This window comes from Plectropomus leopardus, chromosome 22 (assembly GCF_026936395.1).
Source record: "Plectropomus leopardus strain MGB_pleo_1.0 chromosome 22, ASM2693639v1, whole genome shotgun sequence".
NCBI lineage: Eukaryota > Metazoa > Chordata > Actinopteri > Perciformes > Serranidae > Plectropomus > Plectropomus leopardus.
The window spans coordinates 26,705,127-26,727,775 of record NC_142197.1 but is presented as its reverse complement, the minus strand read 5'-3'; the positions used below and the strand labels follow the sequence as shown (position 1 = coordinate 26,727,775).

General features: G+C 40.0%; 1 protein-coding gene and 1 long non-coding RNA gene across 2 annotated transcripts; one reads left to right on the top strand and one right to left on the bottom strand.

Moving 5' to 3' along the window:
• Positions 1-6,837: 6,837 nt before the first annotated feature.
• Positions 6,838-8,055, bottom strand: LOC148185942 (uncharacterized). Its single transcript, XM_088072615.1, has one exon. It carries the CDS (start codon positions 7,850-7,852, stop codon positions 6,956-6,958), a length of 897 nt encoding a protein of 298 aa, XP_087928741.1. The 5' UTR covers positions 7,853-8,055; the 3' UTR covers positions 6,838-6,955.
• A 2,322-nt stretch (positions 8,056-10,377) lies between these two features.
• On the top strand, positions 10,378-12,889 carry LOC148185941 (uncharacterized). Its single transcript, XR_015775540.1, has 3 exons — positions 10,378-10,519; positions 10,606-10,685; positions 11,429-12,889. It is a non-coding gene; the product is annotated as an uncharacterized LOC148185941 (long non-coding RNA).
• The last annotated feature ends 9,760 nt before the right edge of the window (positions 12,890-22,649 follow it).

Genomic DNA, 22,649 nt, shown 5'->3' with positions numbered 1-22,649 from the left:
TATCTCGAATAGTTATGATTTTATTATTAAAGAAATTCATAAAGTCGTCACTGCTTAGGGCCGAAGGAATACAGGGCTCTATAGAGCTGTGACTCTGAGTCAACCTGGCTACAGTGTTGAAAAGAAACCTGGGATTGTTTTTGTTTTCCTCAATTAGTGATGAATAATAGTTTGCCCTGGCATGGCGGAGGGCCTTCTTATAGACTTTAAGACTGTCCAGCCAGACTAAACGGGATTCTTCCAGTTTGGTCGAACGCCAATGTCTTTCAAATTTTCGCGATGTTTGTTTCAATTTGCGAATCTGGAGGTTAAACCATGGGGCTAATTTTTTTTGTTTCATTATTTTCTTCTTGAAGGGTGCAACAGTGTCGAGAGCTGATCGCAGTGAGCCAGTAGCATTATCGATGAGACAGTCAATTTGGGAATGACTTAAGTTAGTAGTAGTGTGCTCAGTCGTTGTAAGACATGGTAATGATGTCAAAGCAGAAGGAATTAGTTTCTTAAATTTAGCCACTGCTGAATCAGATAGACATCTAGAAGAGTAGCTCTTACTGAGAGGCTTGTAGTCAAGTAATAAAAAATTAAAAGTTATCAAATAATGGTCAGACAGAGCAGGAATCTCAGGAAAGACTGATAAATCTGCAATATCAATGCCGTATGCAAGGACTAAATCGAGGGTGTGATTGTAGCGGTGGGTGGGTTTATGTACACACTGACTGAAGCCTATTGAATCCAAAAGTGTGGAGAAAGCAGAACTAAGGCTGTCACTATTAACATCCATGTGAATGTTAAAATCCCCTACGATAATAATTTTGTCTGATTTGAGCACTAAACTTGATATAAGCTCAGAGAACTCAGATAGAAATTCAGAGTATGGGCCGGGGGCGCGGTACACTATAACAAACAGAATTGGCTGTAAAGTTTTCCAGGATGGGTGAGAAAGACTAAGAAAAAGGCTTTCAAATGAATTATAGTTTAACTTGGCCTTAGTGTGAATTGCTAAACTTGAATCAAAAATAGCAGCGACTCCCCCTCCTCGGCCAGTGTCCCGCGCAACGTGACTATTTATATGACCAGGAGGAGTGGATTCATTCAGGCTAACGTACTCTTCAGGACAAAGCCAGGTCTCAGTGAGGCATAATAAATCAATATGGTTATCTGATATTAAATCAGTGACTAAATGAGCCTTGGTTGATAAGGATCTAACGTTCAAGAGTCCGCATTTAATTCTCCTGTTATGATGCTGTATGACAGGAGATGAGTTAATTTTTATGAGATTTTCATGTACAACTCCCCTTTTGTTTATTTTTTTTTTATAATCAACTTTTATTGATTTTAGACATTAATAAAACAGGAACAAAACTAAACATTGAATACATACAACAGTCCCTCCCCCTGGAACACCCAGAAACCCCATCCCTACCCCCTTTCCCCCCTCTTCCCTTCCTCATGCCCCCCACTGAACACATAGAACACCCCCACATCTCTTTCTCCTCCCCTGGCTCCTTCCCCTCCCCAGAGACACACAGTCATACATTTTTACAGAGTCAAAATCAAAACAATCAAATAGGACCATGTGATGTATAGGATTACAAACATACAGCATAATGCAGATGGACCTCAGGGGTCATGACAATAAAGTTTTAACATCCTCTGCAGCTCTTTTCCACATCTGCAGCGTTTGTGGCTTGGAATTATTGATGCGAGCTGATGACCACTCCAGGTAGATCACCTCGAGGAGAGCTTGTAGCCAGTGTTTTATTGATAACTGATGTGGCGGGAGCCACCTTGAAACTATAATTTTTTTTGCTGCAGTCATGCCTGCCAACCAGAGTTTACGTTTTACCTCAGCAATCTTGAACCTGGAGTCATCGTTTAAGAGAAGAAGTGCCGGATCCAGTGGGAGTTTCCTCCCTATCAGAACAGACGCCCTATCCACAACTTTAACCCAAAACCTTTGTACATCTGGACACTCCCATAGGACATGTATCAATGTACCAATAACGCCCTGATTACAGAATGTACAGTCAGGATTGGGAGCTAAGCCCATTATATGTCTTTTACGTGGTGTTAGATAGGTCCTGTGACAAATTTTGTAATGGATTAATTGATGATTTGGATTTTTAGATGACCGAAAGACATTTTCCCACACAGTATCCCAATCAATGGTCCCTGCTCCTAGATGTATATCCGCTTCCCAAGTTCTATGCTCAGGGGATTCTGCAGGGATGTATGATAGGAGATTATTATAAATATAAGAAACAGTTTTCTTATGGAGTGCTTTCTCCATCAGTGATATTAAAGGGTGAGTCCCCAAATCAACCCCCCAAGGAACCCTGAGCGAGTTAAGCGCTGACCTTACTCTAAAATAGAGGAACTGTGAGTTTCTTGGGATACCAAAACGGGACATTAGGTCAGGAAAATCCAGAATTGTGTTTTGGCCCGAGATATCCCCCAATGTCCAAATGCCATGTTGAGCCCATAATTGTGAAATGAATGGTTCACCACCCGTTAATAAATTGGCGTTATGCCAAATGGGGGAGTGTTTATGCCATTTTGATTTAAAACCCATATATTTCTCTACATTCAGCATAGTTTGTATTACATATGATATTATTGGGCCAAATTGAGAATAACATTTCTTATGTTTAAGTCCAGAGAAAGCCACATCCTGAAGTCTTAGAGGACGAACCAGCTCCTGTTCTAAAGTCTTCCAGGGGGAAGCTACCTCTGCATCAAACCAGTGTTTCAAGGAACGTAGCACAAACGCCCAATGATATAACTTAAAGCTAGGGCAAGCCCATCCACCCTGGGATTTATCTCGTTGTAATGTTGACCATTTGATGCGAGGTTTTTTCCCATTCCAAATGAACTTTTTTAGCCTTGAGTCAAGTTTCTGCCAAAACCCCGCTGGGGTTGGTAAAGGGAGCATAGAACTTATAAAGTTTATGCGTGGGAGCACATTCATTTTGACTATAGCTACGCGGGCAGGCATTGATGAAGGAAGTGCTGTCCATCTCTCAAGGTCATCTTCAATTTTTCCCAGAATGGAAGAGTAATTATTTTTCGCTATTGTCTGGATACAGGGGCTGATTTCTATACCTAAATATACGGCTCTCTGCGCCACTGGAATGCAGGATTGAATTTTTAATTTCTTCAGATCTGTGTTCAGCAACAATAGGATGGACTTTGAATAGTTAATCTTATAACCAGAAAGTATACCAAAATGTTCTATGATTTTCAGCACATTTGGGAGAGACTGTTGTAGGTTGGAAAGGTAAACAAGTGTATCGTCTGCATACATTGAAATGGAGTGTGATGTGTGGCCAATTTGAATTGGAGCAACTAATGTGCTTTGTCGTATGTATTGGGCTAGCGGTTCCAGTGATAAATTGAAAATGGCAGGAGATTCTATCAAGAAATAGAAGTCCGCCTGGCAAGCCTGTCTTTTGAGCATCAGCTATGATGTGTAAAAGTCGGCGAACATTGTCTGATGCTAACCGTCCTTTAAGGAAGCCAGTTTGATCCGGATTAATTAACTTTCCTGTGACTTTGTCCAGACGCCTAGCAATAACTTTGGAGTAAATTTTAATATCTGCGTTAATTAGTGATATAGGGCGGTAACTTGCACAGTTCTGGGGGTCCTTGCCAGGTTTATGAAGCACTGAGATAAGAGCTGTATTAAGATCTTTGTGGAAGTATCCCTTTCTTATAGCGGAATTAATAGTGTCTAACCAAATCGGACCTATAATATCCCATAGTTCTAAATATAGCTCAGCAGGGATCCCATCAATTCCTGGGGAGCGCCCCCTATTGGTTAATTTAACTGCTCTATGCAGTTCATCTAAAGTTATTGGGGCATCCAATTCCTTAGATTCATTGTCAGACAGCGTTGGTAGGCTCAGCTTCTCAAAAAATGAATCGAAAGATTCCGGTGAAAGTTTGTCCTCTGAGGAGTATAGATTCTCGAAAAATAACTTAAACGCATTATTAATGTCGGCTGTTTTGGTGACCGGTCCCTTCACCGGGCAGTTAATACATGGGATGTTGAATTGATTTTCTTGCCGTTTCAATGTTAAAGCAAGAAAACGACTCGGTTTACTGCTGTCAGTATAATATCTATATTTAGTTGTGTGCATCATAAATTCAACCCGCTGCCTAAGTATATCATCTAACTCTGCCCTCGCTGATTTAAGCCTTGTTTCCACTTCATCCCTATAGTTGTCCTTAAGCTCTCTCTCTAAATTACTGCAAACCTGTTCTAATTGGGAAATCTTTTGCAATCTGCATTTTTTAAGATAAGATGAAAAACCAATCGCATTGTGGCGCAGAAAGCCTTTGATCGCTGACCATACAATTGCGGAATCCGAGACTGAATCTTTGTTAATATTAATAAATTCTACCAAATTGGTTTTAACTTGTGAAATGTATTTTTCATTTTTAAGAAGGGTTGTATTAAACCTCCACCTGGAAGGGTTGCCTTGCAGGAAAACTAGATTAAATGAGGTTATTATTGCATTATGATCTGATATATTACGAGGTAGAAATACAACTTCATCTACAGTTGGGATCAGGTTTGGAGTGGCTAAGATATAGTCTATTCTTGAGAACATTTTATGATATGGGGAGAAATATGTGTAATCTCTAGCCGTAGGATTCTGAATCCTCCAGATATCCACCAAATTATTGTCCTTAGCAAAGTTCTTTAAAGCGTCAGAGGATAAGGCTTGTGAACGCGTAATGGATGGAATAGATCTATCTAAACTGCAATCAAAAAATGTATTCATGTCTGATCCTACAATAAGTGAGTAATTAGAGAGACACAGTAACTCTTTAGTTAACCAGGGAAAATACGACGGGTCAAAGGTTGTGGGCGCGTATATACTTGCAAAAGCTATTTTTTTCCCTTGAACAGAAGCCCCACAATAAGCCAATCTCCCTGATTTATTGCAACTAATTTTATCAATTGCCAAATTTAGTTTGCGTTTCATTAGAATCATAACCCCTTTGGTCTTAGATCCATCCCCTGAGGAGGCTACTACTCTGTAGTGTTTGTTCTGCATACGACGGACATCAGGCGGTTCTAGATGAGTCTCAGATAGGAGAGCAACATCAACATTTTTCCTTTTCAATAATTCTAGAACTTTTGAGCGCTTGAATGGTGAATTTAGCCCTCTAACATTGAGGGATAGTATAGTGTACTTAGCCATACAAGTAACCCCTGATCAAAATGAAATGTAATCCTGATATGTGATAATATAACATGCCTGCGTGCCCCCCACCCCTCCCCACCCTTCTGTGATATACACATAACTTCCTTGTAACCCTCATTGAGCTATCTACCTTACCTAGTAAAGCTCCCGAGTTTAACATCTTAACATATAACGCCATAAATATCCAACGGACCACGGAGTAAAAAATATTGAAATGAAAGGCTAAGTGGTCAATAACATATTGAACCAGAATAAAACTGTGTATTAAGTGCCTTTCCAACATGGGGAATAAAGTAACACACAAAGCAAAAACATTGGCAGAAAGTCTCACATCCTAAATAAGTTTCTTTTAAATCAGTTCTGAGAATAAGGAACTTATTGTATTGTCCATATAAGGAAGAGTCTGGTAGAAAATAAAATAAATAAGTAAATAAATAGATAAGGTGAAATAAACTAAGAGCTACCAATGTTGTACAAAACCTAAATGGTCCGGTGTACTGCAGTGCCATACCGTAGAGAGGTCAGATCAAAGAGCAGGCTCTTATGGTGTTCAGTTGCCATGGTGATTGTACATTCTTCAGCGGTCAGAACCAGATCGGACTCCAACATCTGGGCCGAGGTGTTGATTAAAAAAGGCCTCCGCCGCCCCAGCGGAGCTGAACGAGTGACGAGACCCATTGAAGTACACCACGAGCGTTGCAGGGTATCGCAGGCTGAACTTGATATCCTTGTCGTGCAGCTGTGCTTTCACCTTCTTATAGGCGCTACGCTTGGCCACCAGCCGGGCACTGAAGTCGGGGAAGATGAGGATTTTCTTACCCCCGTAGGAGAGTTGGCGTCTCTTTATCGCCAGCTGGAGCACCCGTTCCCTCTTCTGGTAGCGATGAAAGCAAAGGATGAATGGTCGGGGACGCGCGTCGGCGCTCGGCTTGGCCATCAGGGCTCTGTGACATCTCTCCAACTCCGGGGGTTTTGTAAAGCTATCGTCATTCAGCACTTTCACCAGAAGCTCGGACATAAATTTCAGGGTACACTGTCCCCGCTCGGTATCCTCGGGAACACCGAGGACCCTTAAGTTCATGCGCCTCTGCCTATTTTCATATCCATCCAATGCATCTTTTAGTCCTTCATTTTCCTTGACAAGGACCTGCACGTTGGCTTGCAGCTCCTCCATGGAAGTTTCCAGCGTGGTGATCCGGTCACTGTGGTCTGAAAGTGCGCCCTCCGCCTCGGTAAAACGAGCCTCAAACGATTCAACCTGGCGTTTTACGGCTTCCAGTGTTGTTTGAATCGGCACGAGCGCTGCTGTTATTGCTTCCGTGATGTTGCTCCGGGATTTCTCGAGCTCAGTTACCAACGAGGCTAACGTTAGCTGCTGCTCCGCCGCGGCCGCCGCTGCCTCGGTGCTTCTCGTAGCCGGCCTCTCTTTTCTGTTTCCTTCCGACATCTTGAATGAAGGACTAACCTAATAAGGTCGTTAGCGCGAAGTTGTGGTCACTTTATTGGCGTGATTATTAAGATAAAACGAACTATACTCGGGAGCTCTCCTCCACACGTCCGCTCAGCTCGCCATCAACCCGGAAGCCTCCCCTTTTGTTTATTTTAGTATTAAACAAATGAAGTGGTCGGGGGACAGACACTGTTTTTATAACATTTACATTATGGGTGTGTGACTGTGCTAGAGGAAGCTCAGAGAAGCGTGTAAGACTGCGACTCCGAAACCTGGTCCCAACTCTGGTTTGTCATGGCTTTGGGCCTCTAATAAAATCAGCCAGATTCTTAGAGAGGAGAGCGGCTCCATCCAAAGTGGGATGGATGCCGTCCCTCCGGATAAGACCAGGTTTACCCCAAAAGGAGCACCAATTATTAACGAAGCCCACATCATTTGCTGGACACCACCGCGACAACCAGCGGTTGAGTGCTGACATGCGGCTAAACATGTCATCACTGGTCACATTGGGGAGGGGTCCAGAGAAGATTACGGTGTCCGACATCGTCTTGGCGTACTCACACACCGACTCTATGTTAATTTTAGTGACCTCCGATTGACGTAACCGGGTGTCATTGCCGCCAACGTGAATAACAATCTTACTGTATTTACGTTTAGCCTTAGCCAGCAGCTTCAAATTTGACTCGACGTCGCCCGCTCTGGCCCCAGGGATACATTTGACTATGGCCGCTGGTGTCACTAACTTCACGTTTCGCAAAATAGAGCTACCAATGACCAGGGTTGTGTCCTCGGTCGGTGTGTGGCTGAGAGGGGCATACTTATTTGAAACGTGAAGGGGGGGTGGGTGGTGAGCCACGGGCTTCGACTTACTATGCTTCGCTCGGACAGTCACCCAGCCTCCCGGCTGCACGGGGGCTGCCGGGGGACGGCTAGCAGAGGCTACGCTATGTCGGTCCGCACCGGCTACAGGGGGCTCGCTAGCTATCGCAGCTACAGAGGGATTATCCACGGTGCGGAGCCGCGCTTCCAGATCGCTAAGCCTCGCCTCCAGCGCAGCAAATAAACTACACTTGTTACAGGTACCACTATCACTGAAGGAGGCAGAGGAGTAACTAAACATCTGACACACTGAGCAGGAGAGAGCAGAAGAGGGAGAGGAGCAGGGAGGAGAGGAGCAGAGAGAAGCCATCGCTAACCAGAGCTAATGCTAACGAAGCTAACCGGCTAACAGTGAGAGAGCGGCTGTGAATACACAGAAAAAACTGCTGAGAGGAGGAGACAGCTGTGAGTGATTAAGTAAAACTTATGTGAGTTTTCAGTCACAGATAGATAAGAGCAGCCGAAGTAAGGAACAAGTTAGAAGATTAGCTGAGGATTGCTCGTAGGAGCAGCTCAGAGACGCTACCAGAGACACAGACAAGATACACCGGAAGTGATGTAACACGCTTACCCGCAGTACGTCAGCACGTCAGAGCTCAGCTCAAGATAACTGGACTTCAGTTCATCACAGTTACCTCGGTGTAACCGCACACATCACTGACAGTCAAAACGTCAGCCATTTGCATTAACAATACTAAAAATTACTCAGTTATTCACTGAATGTCCCATCTGCCAAAATTCAACTGAAATTGATTTTTTTCTAAATACTTTTACATCAAAAATTGATGAATGCGATTAATTAAGATTAACCACAGAGAATGTAACTAATTAGATTATTTTTTTTATTGCATGGCAGCCCTATATATCAGAGCTGGAGTAAGGCCCCTGACTGCCTTCCAAAACATTATGAGCTTCAACAACTGGAATCCCCTGCAGGGCAATTGTGTTTGCTGTTTCTCTTATTTTGTCCGCCCGTGGAGAATCCAATTAAATCTGTGACTAAATATCAGGCAGACACGGCCTGTTCCAAACAGTCAGTATGTGTTGTAGACATTTGTGTGCTCTTTGCGCTTGATTTAAAAGAGATGAGATGTGTTTTATGCTTTCATTTTCATGTTTGTGTTCTTGTGTGTGTCTGAGAGGTCTTGGCATGTGAAAGAGGTCTTGTTTGGCCCTGCAGGGTGACCCTATCAGAGAGTAGGTTCTGACCAGTGGCCCTGTAATGTGGCTACTTAACTGGAATAATTAGCACCCAGTGGGTTTGAGAGGCTTTCAGCCCATTGCGTAATGTTATAATATTTACCAAGCTGAAGTCTTTGAAGAAGAAAACTTGCTGAAATGCTTGTTGAGCAAAAGAAATGGATGGAGAAATCAGCAGGGAAATTTTTCACTGTTTCACTGTGAAGCCAGACAGGCGTTATTTGAAAACTGTGACACGCACTCCAACAAATCTACTGCCACAATCAAAAGAAAAACTCACTTCTGAATTTATTTCAAGGATTACTCTGTTTAAATCACAACAAGTGTTAAAAAAGTGTCCTTCTGTGTTCTCAGAATTGCTTATCCTGCTTAGGTCACAGTGTGTTTATCATGATTAATGTGTATACATGTAACACTGCATCCATTATTACAAATACTTTTTGCATTATACATCGCCTTTTAAATACCGATATTTTGACCTACGCAGTGGCTTGGATTTGAATTGATGTTAGAGACTTCAAGATTTTATCAATAATTCCACTTAGTAATTCATTCCAAACATTTGCTTGTGGATCAATCACCCCTGTCAGGGCTCTAATGTTTGTACATGCCCCTACTACTGCAACAGGACAAAACACATTCTCAAGCTCAATAGAACTTATTGTGCAGCTAAGACCATCGCACAAATCAAATTTTTAAAAATTAATCTTTCTTTTTCTCTGTGTTTCTACATAGACCAGATGAATTGTCCCAAATTCCAGGTGATATATGCTCACTGTTTCATAAAAGCCTGAAATTTGGTACACATAAACAATTTTGGGCCCTGAACATTTTCATAAATGGAGCTACTGCAAAAAAAAACACCTAGTGGTGGCTGTTGCAACCATTTTACTTTCAACCATACTCAGATAATGTTTTTTTCATAATTTATCCTAAACCAAATATAATGTTGCAGAATAAGCGTTGTCCAACCTTATGTTTTAAGGTGAATAGTTAATGGTGAATTCAGTGATGCAGAAGGAAATCACAGTATCTGAGAACTCTGACTAGACTTCTTAATATCATGTCTTTTGCTGCATGTTGTAGAAAGGCTGCTCTTTTTGTTCATTAATCCTTGACAGTACAGTGACTGTACAGAGTGGAACAATATTCAGTATGACCATAGCAACTTAGCTTACAAAGAATGTGTTAAACACAATGATTTACTTCAAAAGATGTATTTCAGAAACACGTTTGATTGCTCTGTTGTTAGATCATTCCTGTGCCCAGCAGCCTTGCTCACAGTGAGGGATGAACTGGTTTGCCTGTGTTGACCACAATGGTCTTGTCTCCATGATCTTTCCTTGTTGACCAACATGTAGCCAGGTGTAAAAAAAACACACACACAGTTATTTGAGCACAATAAAAGAAGAGAGGCTGTTTATTTTCTTTATCTTTATTTGTTTTGCATCGGCAAAGTGTTGGTTGTCCTATTGCATCTGAATGCACCGCTCAACTCACATAATCCCACGTGGGGATACCTAGCTCTCAGAGCCAATCAGCGGTTACGCAGGCCACGCTCAGCCTGTCGGCTCGGAGGCGAAGTGCAGGCGCGTTGCTCTCCCGGTTTTTTCTGATCTCAGCCAGAGAAGCAAGGGCAGCTGCCTGCTAAGAGGAAGAGAAAAACGGGAGAGAAAAAAACCCGTAGTTTACCTGTGAAAACGTGGAAAGAGAGTCGGAGCACTCACCCACTGGAAGTCCGGAGCCAAGTGACTGAACAAAGGAGAGAGTTACGTCGGTAAGACGAGTCAATTATCCAATGAAAAAAAACTTGTTGAGGCTTACCGCCGTCGTGCATGCTAATGCTAGCTCTGTGCCTAACAGGCTAACCGCTTGCCTTTCATCCAGAGAGCCGCTGAGGTCCGACATCAGCGAGCTCCGCCTTGATAACATCGAGAGCAACGGTGAGAAATGTGCTCTTTAGCTGCTCTGGTGCTATTTTCCTCTTGTTTTTCCGAGTGTTGAAAGAAAGCAGTGGTGATATTACGATTATGAGAGTGAACTGAAGTGAATAATGGTGCAGTACTTCTGAACATATGCACATTGTGTTTACTATTTTATGCTGATGTGTATAAAATTAAAGGGGAAGTGTTTTATTTTCCTAATGCCAATTTAAAGGGAAACGAGTAATTTGATATGTTGTGATACATGTAAAACAGTATTTTATTTTGTACTATGCAATTTATTGAGAACATTTATGCTATTTTGGCTGAATTTAAAGTGACTAGAGGGTAATTTTTGGTGCAGTTCTCTCATATGAATAGGCCTATAGTGTAAGAGTAACTCAAGCACACTTCTTTAATACCTCTGTGTCTGACTCAAAATGTGTACTGTTATGTTATTTGCACATGGTTCTGATATGGTTATGATAAATGATGTTTTGAATGTTAATGGTTACTTACCATAAGTACTATTGAAACACTGTTCAGTGAACAGGTAAATGTGTGAGCACTTTAATGGTTAATTCTCATAAATGATACACTTAAGATTGAACATTGTACAACTAAGACAGATTTGAGATTTGAATAGAGATGAAGATTCATGTCATAATTAGATGTAATGGTGCGCATCTTTTGACATTTGATATCTCTAATGATGCATCTGAGAATGGATGGTGTTGAATGTAAATTGTGTGACCTGTCTACAGGTCAGGTTTTTTTTGGAGGACGGAAGAGTCTGAGGTTCAGGACAAACTTCCTGCCGTAACAGATGGCAAGCCAACCACCCTGAAGGAAGTTCAGCACCAAGGAAATACCCACGTATCCACTCATCCACACACATATTACACTTACATTACACTACAAGGACCTTTGGAAGCAGGTGAACTTGAATAACTACAACGATAAAACCTGCAACAACTCCTATTTTATTTAAGGGCCCCAACAGACATTTTTTGTTGTAAGTGTGCACACTATTTTTTTTTTTCTGACAGTTTGGGTTATTAATTTGCATTCTGTAGAAACCAAACAGTTTACTTTATTCACTGTAACAAATTATAAGAGTGGCTACTCGACTGTTACTCCTGCGTCTGCCTCATTATTGTTGCTCAGTACAGTGGCTCCTCCCGAATTTAGTGTCTTCTGATTCTGGTCCAGGTCTTATGATCAGTCCAAGTTGTTATTACACTGTAATTCACTTTTATATCTTTAAAATTGGTTACAAACAGTAAACCTACACCCCCCTGCCGGAACAAAGATATCACTTGCTTTGTCTAACTCAGCTGATGCCTCATATTATTTCTAATTGAACTGAAATTCACTTTTGCATGGACTGCTGCTGGACAAGTCCCCCAAATAACCAAAAGATAGACAACCATTCACACCCACATTCAAACTTAAGGCCACTTAGGTGTGCATGTGAGTGGCGAATACACTCCTTTCTGGGTCGGCTGTGGCTCAGAAGAAGAGTGGGCTGTCCTCTAAGCGGACGGTCAATGTTCCCATCCCCGGCTCCTCCAGGCAACATGTCGAAGTATCCTTGGGCGAGATCCTGAACACCAAATTGCTCTTGATGCTGCATCATCGGAGTGTTAGTCCATGTGAATGGTAACTGAGTAGCAGGTGGCCTCAGCCATCAGTGTGTGAATGTGCGTGCCCCTCCCTGACCTCCAGCCTGAGCCAACGTCTGACAGGCCTGTCTGTGCAGACATCCTCTCTAATCGGCTAAGGAGCTGCCGTTAACGCAGGGGCTTAATTAGGCTCCATGGAGGGCTCCTGGGGGGCACACACACACAGACACTCACACAAACAAATCTCCTGTTGTTGGGGCCCCTAACATGCACACAAACACAAAGTGTTTAACCATTTAATACAGACTTTGATGTGTGAGGCTGTTTTATGGTCATATCAGTGTAGTGTGTCATTTCATTTTCAAAGCAAAAAAAAATATTTCGATCAAAACAAGACTGATATACCTGGATGGAACCATTGAGGCTGAAATATTCATGTTTTAGTGTATTCTTTAGTGTTGAACTAAAGTTCTGTTTTTATTGCATCATTCAGTTGATCATAAAAGTTGAGAGTATGGAAGCTAAAGGCTGAAGCAGAATTCATGATGAGGACATCTTGCTGTGTCTTTTGAGTCTTCTGCAATGATTTAATGGCACCAGCTGTTTATCTTAATGTGCAGTTGTGGATGGAGATTAACATTATGTAACAATTAATTTCCAAAATGTCAATATTAAATAAATGTATTTAAAACAAGTAAATGACTAACAATTTATTAATAATAAATAGATAGATAAATAAAACCATTAAACAATACACATTTATCTATAATAAAAATAAATAAATAAATAAACACACATACATACATACATACAACATACATACATAGATGCATACAGAAAAAAGCACTTTGACTTGTTGGAAGAAAATTTCCTGAATTTTAGATCTGAATTTGAACACATAAAAAACCCACACAAAACACATTAGGTAAGAAATATAATTTTCACAGTAAAATATTTCACTACTTCAAATTCAGACGTCTAAACATCTAAATTCATCTAAATTTCAACACATTCTGTACTGATTAATCCTGTGAAACACGAGCAAGTAGGCCTGATTTCTTTCAAAAATATGGGAAGAAATGACCCAGAAATTAGTAAAAACGTCAAGAAAATTTACTGAAAATTTAGAGGAAAAAACAACAACTAAAAAAAAACAAACAAACAGGACAGTAAAAAACAAACAAACAAAAACTGGGTGACGACCTGAAAACACTATTTAAAAATCATTATTAGTGTGTCACTATTTTTTTTGAATATACATTATAATTGTGATGATTTGAAGTGTGGTTCTTTTCCTGGCTTAAAAAAAATATTTTTCAAATTTTGCTTATTTCTTGCAATTTTAGGGACATCTCTTACTGAGTAGTTTTTTGCCGTTTTCCACGTTTTTAAAATAAATCAAACCAATGTGCCTAATATTGTGATTGATGGGAAACTAATTTTTTGAAAGAGTCTTTTTGAAAAAGGTGTTTTGTATATAAATTATCTTGTCAATGAAGAAGGAAAACTTGTTCATTATAACCAATTTTTGAAATGTATGGCACTATTTGTCCCCTCCAATTGTTCAGTCAATTGATTTCCACTCTTAAAATGCTCTTTAAATGTAAAAATACAGATGGGAATTCTAAACTATTAGCTTGTCAGCCAGCTATAAAAAATAGCTTATTTTTATAAAACAGGAAATGGGACTAGAAAATTTCGGTGGATATTTTGAAGGGTGCCTGCCGCTGAGGAGGAGGAGGGGGGTGGCCACACTTTCACACAGGGCCACAAGGCAGAGGGGCCAATTAATGGCCATTAATTACTTAATGGCATCTTTAATGGAACATAAGAGCCAATTTAGGGCCCCATCCACCTGAGGGGCCACAAGGGCCAATCAATGGTTCACTTGGTTCACTTGTGGGCCCTCCTTCAGAGGGCCCACAAGTGAACCCTTTGATTACTAACTGGCATCTTCAGTTGGCCACAAGGGTCAATAAAGGGCCCTCATCACCTGAGGGGCCGCAAGGGCCAATCAATGGCCCACGTGTGGCCCCACCTCCAGAGGGCACACAAGTGGACCATTGATTATTAACTGGCATCTTCAATTCGCCACAAGGGCCAAATTAAGGGAGCTCTCTACCTGAGGGGCCAACGATGGAAATACAAAGGGTCAGTTAACCATTAATTACTAGTGGACAAGTGGACGAGGTATCACTTTGTATTGGAAAGGTCACACACGCATCACAATGGCTCTGTGTGTGTGTGTAAGTGTCCGTTGCTATAGTAATTAAGGTCCAACTGCACCCCACCCCCCCTCCTCTCAGGTCAGCACAAAGGAGGCAGTTGAATTTGATGGAAATGTCCCTGTCAAACTCGTCCATTTCACAGCCATACCTTTCACCAAATAGTCAAAATATTACAACAAGGAGAGAGAGGAGGTTGTAACGAACTCATCCCTACCATTTTTTTCTGGAAAAATACCTGCTACATATTCCAAATCAGTTTAAAGAACAGTTTGCGGCAGCCAATTTCCAGAAATTTCTAATCTCAGTTTGTATAGGAGTAAATGGGGAATTTTTTGGGTCTCCCTTCGTTTAGAGGTGCACTGAGACAGCTGTGTTGGGTTGTCAGTTTTCAAACCAAATTTTATCCGACCGCCACAAGTTGTTATGTTCAGATGTACAAATTGTGTATGACGACCTTAAACTGTGGGCAGCAGAAGACTTTGTTTGAGACATTTTTGTGAAAGAGCAGAGACAGAGATATCCAGAGTGCGGGAGCTTGTTAGTGATGTCACGTGCTCTGACCTCCAACATTCCGTCTCCATTTGACTCCATTATAAACGCAGAAATCTGAAATCTGAAAAGAGCATAAAACTTAAATCGCCAAAACTCCAAAACTGTAAAAGATACAAAAGAGCTGAATCATACCAGAATACCAGTTGAAGGCCTAATGAATGGAGTCTCTAGCTGAAAGTATGCTGAAGCAGTAGACTTTGAAAGTGGAGTTGGTTAAAGATAATTTGAAAAATGTCCCCGTTCATTTAAATGGGAAAAAAAGTTTATAAAAGCTTAATATTTTAAAAAGTATAAAGAGTAGAAATGAGAAAAGTCACGGCAGTCGATTCCTGAAGAAGCTGAACATAATGATGACATAATGAATGCTGATAGTTTAATGGTTTAAATAGCACAAAGTATGCAGAACTAGTTGAACGAAAAATGTACGGAATTGAAATAAGAATAGAGAAAAGAAAAACAATAGCGTGACTGCTGAAGCATCCACACTGATAAAGAAAAGAAGAACAATAGTGTGACTGCTGAAGCATCCACACTAATAAGTATAAGTCAAATAAGTATGATGAATAACAGATAGCGACCCCTTCAGGACCAATTGTGGTTCAGTGAGACAGTCGGGGGGCACTAGTATACACGTTTAGTGTGTACTAATGCATGTGCACTTTGGGTTATGTGTTGCGCTGAATAGTAATAGGACGACAATTGGCCCCTGCAGGCACTTCGATGCAAGTATTGCGCCGAATAGTAATAGGTTCCTTGCACTGCTATGCAGTGCAGGCACCCTAATTATATATCATTTTTATTTGACAAACCGGCCTTTGAGAAATATTCCATACAATACCTTTAAAAAAGGGGAGGATATTCTAGACTGCCCTATACCATGGAAATTGGTCTTTGGTCTGATATATAAAACAACTGTTGACTCATATACAAGGTACTTTCAGATAAAATTCTTTATAATTTCCTGGCAACAGGAAAGATGGTAAACATATGGGGTCTCAGAAAATCAGATGAATGTCGGTTTTGTTGTATGGAACCTGAGTCAACAGTCTATCTTTTTTGGTATTGTCAGGCTGTGTCTGCATTTTGGGGAGAGGAAATGTGTTCAAAAAAGACTTTGAACATGGAGTTGGATCTTTTCTCTGTGATGTTGGGAGATGTTACAGAAACAAAGACCTTTATTGCAAATTGAATTATCTTATTGGGGAAAATGTTTATTTACAAGGCAACTGAGGCAGAATCCTTAAACATCTACAGATTTAAGGGTTTCCTTAAACACCAGTTTATTTTGGAGGGATTCTGTACAAACAAGCAAGATAGATGGGGGAAGTTTATTGAGTCTGAGGGGTGGTGATTAAGGATATACTGCCCAAATGAGACGTTTATCAGTCCCTGTTTTCAGAAAGAATGTCTTTCTGTCAACCTTTTGTGACAAAATGTACATTTTGAGGTTAAACTAGCTCGGAATCTTTATGAAGTCCCTAGGGATGTTTTTTTGTTTATTTTATGTTTTGTTTGTATTTTTGTTTGTTTGTTTGCTCGTTTGTTTTTTTAAATATGAAGTGATGTGGTCTGTTTGTGTTTTGTTTGTCTTGCATGTAATTAATAAAAAAACAAACAAAAACAATATGCCCAGGGTTCAAAACGTTTAAAACACTTGTAAAAGGCACCTAAACACAGTACAAGAAAAGTGATGAAGATCCAGGTTTCAAAGGGTTAAACAAGGCACTCAGTAACTTTAAAGATTTAATCCTTACGGCCTTTCTTTGATTCTGTAGAGAGAGGCGTGAGTGTGTGTGTGTGTGTGTGTGTGTAAGCAGGGTGGAGGGCCGGAGGGGGGGGGTGACGAGTTGCGCAATATTTGCAGTATTTGGCCAAGACATCACAGAGGGAGGGGATCTCCTCCTCCTAGAAGAACATATGACCTCTGTGTGTGTGTGTGTGTGTGTGTGTGTGTGTGTGTGTGTGTGGAGGAGGGGGGGGTCTGTGTGAGCTATTTCTGACCTCGGAGATAGACTTAACAACCTGTGTGTTTTTGTCTGGCCTCATTAGGCAGTGTATGTGCACACTGTGGGACTGGGGGTGGGGTGGGGATTTGTTTGGGTGGTGGGGTGGATTTCCAGCCAGTTGAGTTTAAAGTGTGACCTCCCGCAGGACTGATCAATACTTGAGCAAACAATCAGGTCCAAAATAAGCTCCCTGTCATCAGAGGCGGGCAGGGCCCCTGAAGGAGCCCCTCATTACTGAGCATTAACGCTGCAATGAGCTCTCATTAGAGCTTTGCTGCAGAAAAGTGGGATTTTCAGATTAAACATCAGTGCTTTTGAAGGATATTGCTGATTGACTGCTGAGAAGTGGTTCTGCAATAAGACAGCTCTGCCCCTGACTGAAGATATGCGTAATTTGTGTTTGAATATTGGTAAATTGTACAAGAACTGTGAACTGCTGCATTTCCTTCATCAAGACAGACAATAATTCACTTTGAGAGAAACACGCTGGTACATGAACATACACAGCAGTGACAAATAGAATGAAAAATCTGAATATATAAAGTGTAGAAATGTAAATGGATGCTGGGTGCTTCTAATAATACAGTTAATGTATTTGTAAAGGCTGAACAGGAGCAGAGAGCACTGAAACTCCTTTTCTACCAAAATTAGGGCATGTAAGTTGATTATTTTCAAAACCTGGGTGAATCCACTAAATGTGTCCTTTCCAATTTCCAGTAGAGCAGAGCTTTGCACACGGCTCTTCAGCACTCAAGTAAACCTTTCTGTGTCTTGTCTGTGTTTCTGTTGTTTTGTTTTGTTTTGTTTTTGTAACAAGTGGAGTGTGGACCCAAATGCAGCACTCGAAAAACCGGGGCTAATTGGTAAAGAGCTTTAATGGCGTCATAGCGAAGTACAGAGCAAAACAGCAAAGAGGCAGCGTCTCTTCATTTCTTCACCGGGAGGCTGGAAGGTGAAACCAGCGATGTTGAACCCGGAAGCAGGTGAGTAATCACCACGAGTCCGGAATGCAGCAGATGTGATGACCAGGAACGTACCTCCGAAACAAAGGTAAGCACAGAAACACACAAACTGGAAATGTGTTTCTGGTGGAGATCTCCAAACAGCAGCAGGCAGACAACAAAGCCGAGTAGAGAGTTTGTAGTCGGGGACAGAAGACAGGTTCGTATCCCGGGAGCAGGCAGACACGATAGGATCAGAGGCAGGCAGGGTTGGCAACGAGAGATCAGTCCAGGAAGTGCTGGGGGGTATTCCAGAAAGAAGGTTCAACATACTCTGAGTGAAACCCTGAACTCTGAGTTGACTTACTCCGAGATAGGAAACTCTGAGTTTCCGGTTCCAGAACAACTGATCTGAATTAGTTCAATCAACTTGAATATGTTCACCCTGAGTTCAGCACGTGCACATCCTCAATAAGAAGCCATCATCAATGGAACCCACAATACCTCAATTCACTATGGCAACCACTGAGACACAGAAACCAAGCTACTTTACCCCACTGGAACTAGAGGTCCTCATGCTGCCTACAGAGAATATGAGCCCATATTTACGAAGAAAACCGTTGTAGCGGCTAAGAAGAGAAAAGCGGCATGGGAGAAAATCACTGCCCGTGTCATTTGTGTCAATGTGTAAGTTTGAATGCACGTGTCCATGGACTTAACATTAACCGCACTGTATTAAAATCGTAGTATACATCTGAAAAAGTGATGGATTGAATAAATTTGATTTTCATTGGGGTGCAATCCCACAGGGGGAAAATGCACTTTGAAGCAACTAAAAATTAAATATAAAAACGTAATTCAGAAAGGTAAGGCATATTTTGCTCGGCCATGATTGTAGGCAGACTTCACTTTGGTTTTATTCTTATTTGACGTTAAACAAAGTAAATATTCATTCAGTTGCTATATCAACATGCAGTCATTTAAACCCCCAACAGAATGCTGTTTTAACACATATATGTCCTCTCGCCTAATATCCTGCTGAGTAGATTATCATTTAATATTGATATAAGTCACACACCATGAACACATTATTAACTTTCTCTATGGGACTGAGAATTACTAAGATAAATGTGTATTAGATTGTGGTGCATATGTGGGGATGGTATTTTATTTCACTATATTTGATCATTGATTTTGTTTTATTTCTTTTATTTTATGTTGGTATGTTAGCCTGTTGGATGCTTTTTAAATTCAATTCATTACTGGAGTTTTGTTTTATTTTATTATTTTGAATATATTCATGTTATATTTCCTTCAAATTTTTATTTATTTTTCCTGTTGGAATCATTGATTGGTGTACTAAAATGTGGTGATGTGTATACAAAACTTCTATGAAATACTAATTATAAAAACGTAGCACGATGCACAAAATTTGCTCTGATGTGAGCGCACGTCTGCGGTGTGTGACATTGGATATTTACGGCCGCATAATGTTGTTAAGATAAATTATTGATCAGAAAATGGGAGCACATCCAATTGAGATCTGTAATCCTCTCTTGACGATGCTTACTAATTCTGCTTGGATATCGATCGGATTGCAAAAGTACGGACAATCCATGTCTGACAGTTTGCTTCCTAGAAAACCTGCCAGCAAGCAGGTTATGTTCACAGAGTCAGTTACCATGGTGATTGACTCAGAGTTTGACTTAACTCTCTTTCTGGAATGGATAACACAGAGTATCCCTCCTCTCAGGGTTAACATACTCAGAGTTTTCACATAACCCATACCCCCCTGGAGAGTCTTGCATTAAGTCAAAGAACAATCCGGCAATGGGCGTCTTTTGAGCCGGGGAATATATAAAGGGTAGATTGGAGATGAGCTGCAGCTGTGTGTGCAGGTGGGAGGAGGAACTGATTGACTGATAGGCAGGTGACAGGGCAGGCAGAAAAAAGGGACTGACCTGCAGAAACCATGACAGTTTTGTTTTGTTTTGTTTTGTTTTGTTTTGTTTTGTTTTGTTTTGTTTTGTTTTGTTTTGTTTTGTTGACATCATAAACAGTCTGGGAAACAGATGAGTGAAAACTTTACAGAGTTTGGTTCTTTTTATGTATCTCTTATTTTTTCAGTCTCTCTTTCAAACTTGTGCAGACTGATCTGGATCAATGTTTGAGTGCTGCTTAGGAGGACAACAGCTCAGGGCCTCCCATGACTACAGCAGTCATTTGACCCAGGTGTGACTGAAGATTGTAACTGTTTCCATTACAGTAAAAAGCCAGTATTTGTTGTTGTTGTTTAAGCATTGATGGAAACACAACACCCACATGAACATGCTAATTTCAGCTTCTTATCTGGTAAGTTGCAATGACACACCATAACTAATTAACATCCGTCTCTACTCAAGCAGTGCTAAAACACAGCGATAATTAATTTATTCCCCAATATTTCTGCATCTGGAAATATGAACTTCATGTAGGATATTAAACTAAATTTGTTGAATTTTTACATTTTATGAAAAATAAAGTATATTGTATTCATGGCGTTGGTTTGAGAGTCTGTGAATGTAAGAGAAATCATTTTTCTGGAATGGAGAAGTTGTAATTTGAAGAAGTTGTGAAAGAATAATAATATCTTATGGATGAATGCTCTCCATTCCTGTTGTAAAGTTCCACTGATTTGGGAAATCTATAAAAAAAAGAGCACTGAGGCTGTTCTGGAGGCTCCTTGTGGAACAACAATTTCAAAACACATTGTTGATTTTAACTGTAGAAGTAACATATAAACCAGAGTTATGTGCATAGTTTAATGTATAAATAACACTTTGCTTACTTTTTCCCGTCCTCTGTGGCAGCCAGTTGTATTTAATACATAAATGAAAAACTGACAACAGAGGGAAAATGAATAAAATGGTAATAAAAATGATTATGGAAACTATACATGAACATATTGCATGTTACAACCTGTAACTCACCTGTTCACATTTTATTAAGTCTTGCAGTTTTGCACATTTAGTGACAGGCGGGATGACAGGCTGTCTGTGGTGAATCTGTGAGTCAGATCCACCCCTCACTACTCCATAGCTCCACCCTCTTGTCCAAATATGGTCACTTCTGTCTCCAAAACAACAAGATAGTTACGCCTGAAATACCAAATTTGAGGCTTTACAATGGCAGTCCATGAACCAATGGGTGACATCATGGTCAACACAATATCATCCCAACTTGTCACATGTTGCAGCTTTGCAGTGGACTTTCACATACACATATTACAAGTTAAGTATCTTTCTGCATCTGATATTTATGTTCAGGGATGCTGCTATCGTGATGTCTAGTCTCTATTTGACCTGTCAAAGTACAGCAGTTTTTGATCTGGACCTGGTCCAATGTGGTCTACATGTTAAAATGCCATGAAATCTCCCTGTTTTGCATTTTCACAAATGGAATAAAGGTTTCATAAATGTGACAGTGGGTTACGGATAACGTTGAGGTTTTACTTAAAACATCTAAAATGATTTCACCACAGTAGGAAATGGAAAATGCTGAGAATCATTTGTTAAGCTTTGCAAATTACTTTTCCCTTAACTGCTGAATTGGAAGCTGTGAATCAGACACTAACTTCAGCATTAAACACTTTATGCTCTTAGATTTATACACATACTTACACAATACTATACACAATCCCTCTGTTTTTTATATATGTACAGCACATAATGTTTGTCATCATATTTACAGTCATTTTAGCTTCTCATTATGAACGTGTCTCCATTCTCTGCATTTTAATGATTAATTTGATTATTACATTTGGACTTATTTGTTGCAACGTAACTGACTGATTGATTGGTTGACTGATTATAAAACAAAATCCAGAGGTGGAAGAAGTATTCAGATTCTTTACTTCAGTAAAAGTACTAATACTGCACTGTAAAAATAGTCTGTTACAAGCAAAGGTCATGCACTCAAAATTTTAATGAAGCAAAAGTAAGTAACTATATTCAAGAAAGAGTACTTAATTAAAAGTAAAAGTATCCAATGCAGAATAATCTAAAAAATAAAAAACAATCCAAGAAACATGCAAGCAAGTAGGAAAACAACTAAGCAAACAAAAAACTAACTAAAAGTCAAAAACCAACAAAAAATGTAAAAAAATGTTTTAATTCCCCAAATCCAAAATTATTAGAAAATTGAAAATACCCACCCCAAACGCAATATTATTCAAAAAAGGAAAAAAAAATACCCCAAACTCAAAATTATGAAAAACAATAGAAACATTTGCAAAAGACAGAGGAATATTAAAAGCATCCCTCCAATCAAATGTATTTTTAAATAATATTAAAAATCACCCCAAAATAATAAAAAAAACAACTGTAAAAACTTAATTTTTTTTTTTTAAATAAGAAAAAACGACCCCAAACTCATTTTTTTTGAAGAAAAGGAACAAAAACCCCAAGACTCAAAATAAAACTAGAAAAAGGTTTAAATATGTATCAAAATTGCGGGAAATTAATTGTCTGTGTATCAAATGATTGATTAATCAACTAAGCAGTGCAGCTGCACTTGTTTAAACAGTTTGAAAATTAAATTAATTACAAAATATAATTTATAAACTGTTCTTATCTTTTTAATGCCAAATTCTAAT

Bases quoted from the DNA above. Each gene is read 5' to 3' on its own strand.
- LOC148185942 (XM_088072615.1), bottom strand. From the start codon at position 7,852: ATGGCTTCTCTCTGCTCCTCTCCTCCCTGCTCCTCTCCCTCTTCTGCT.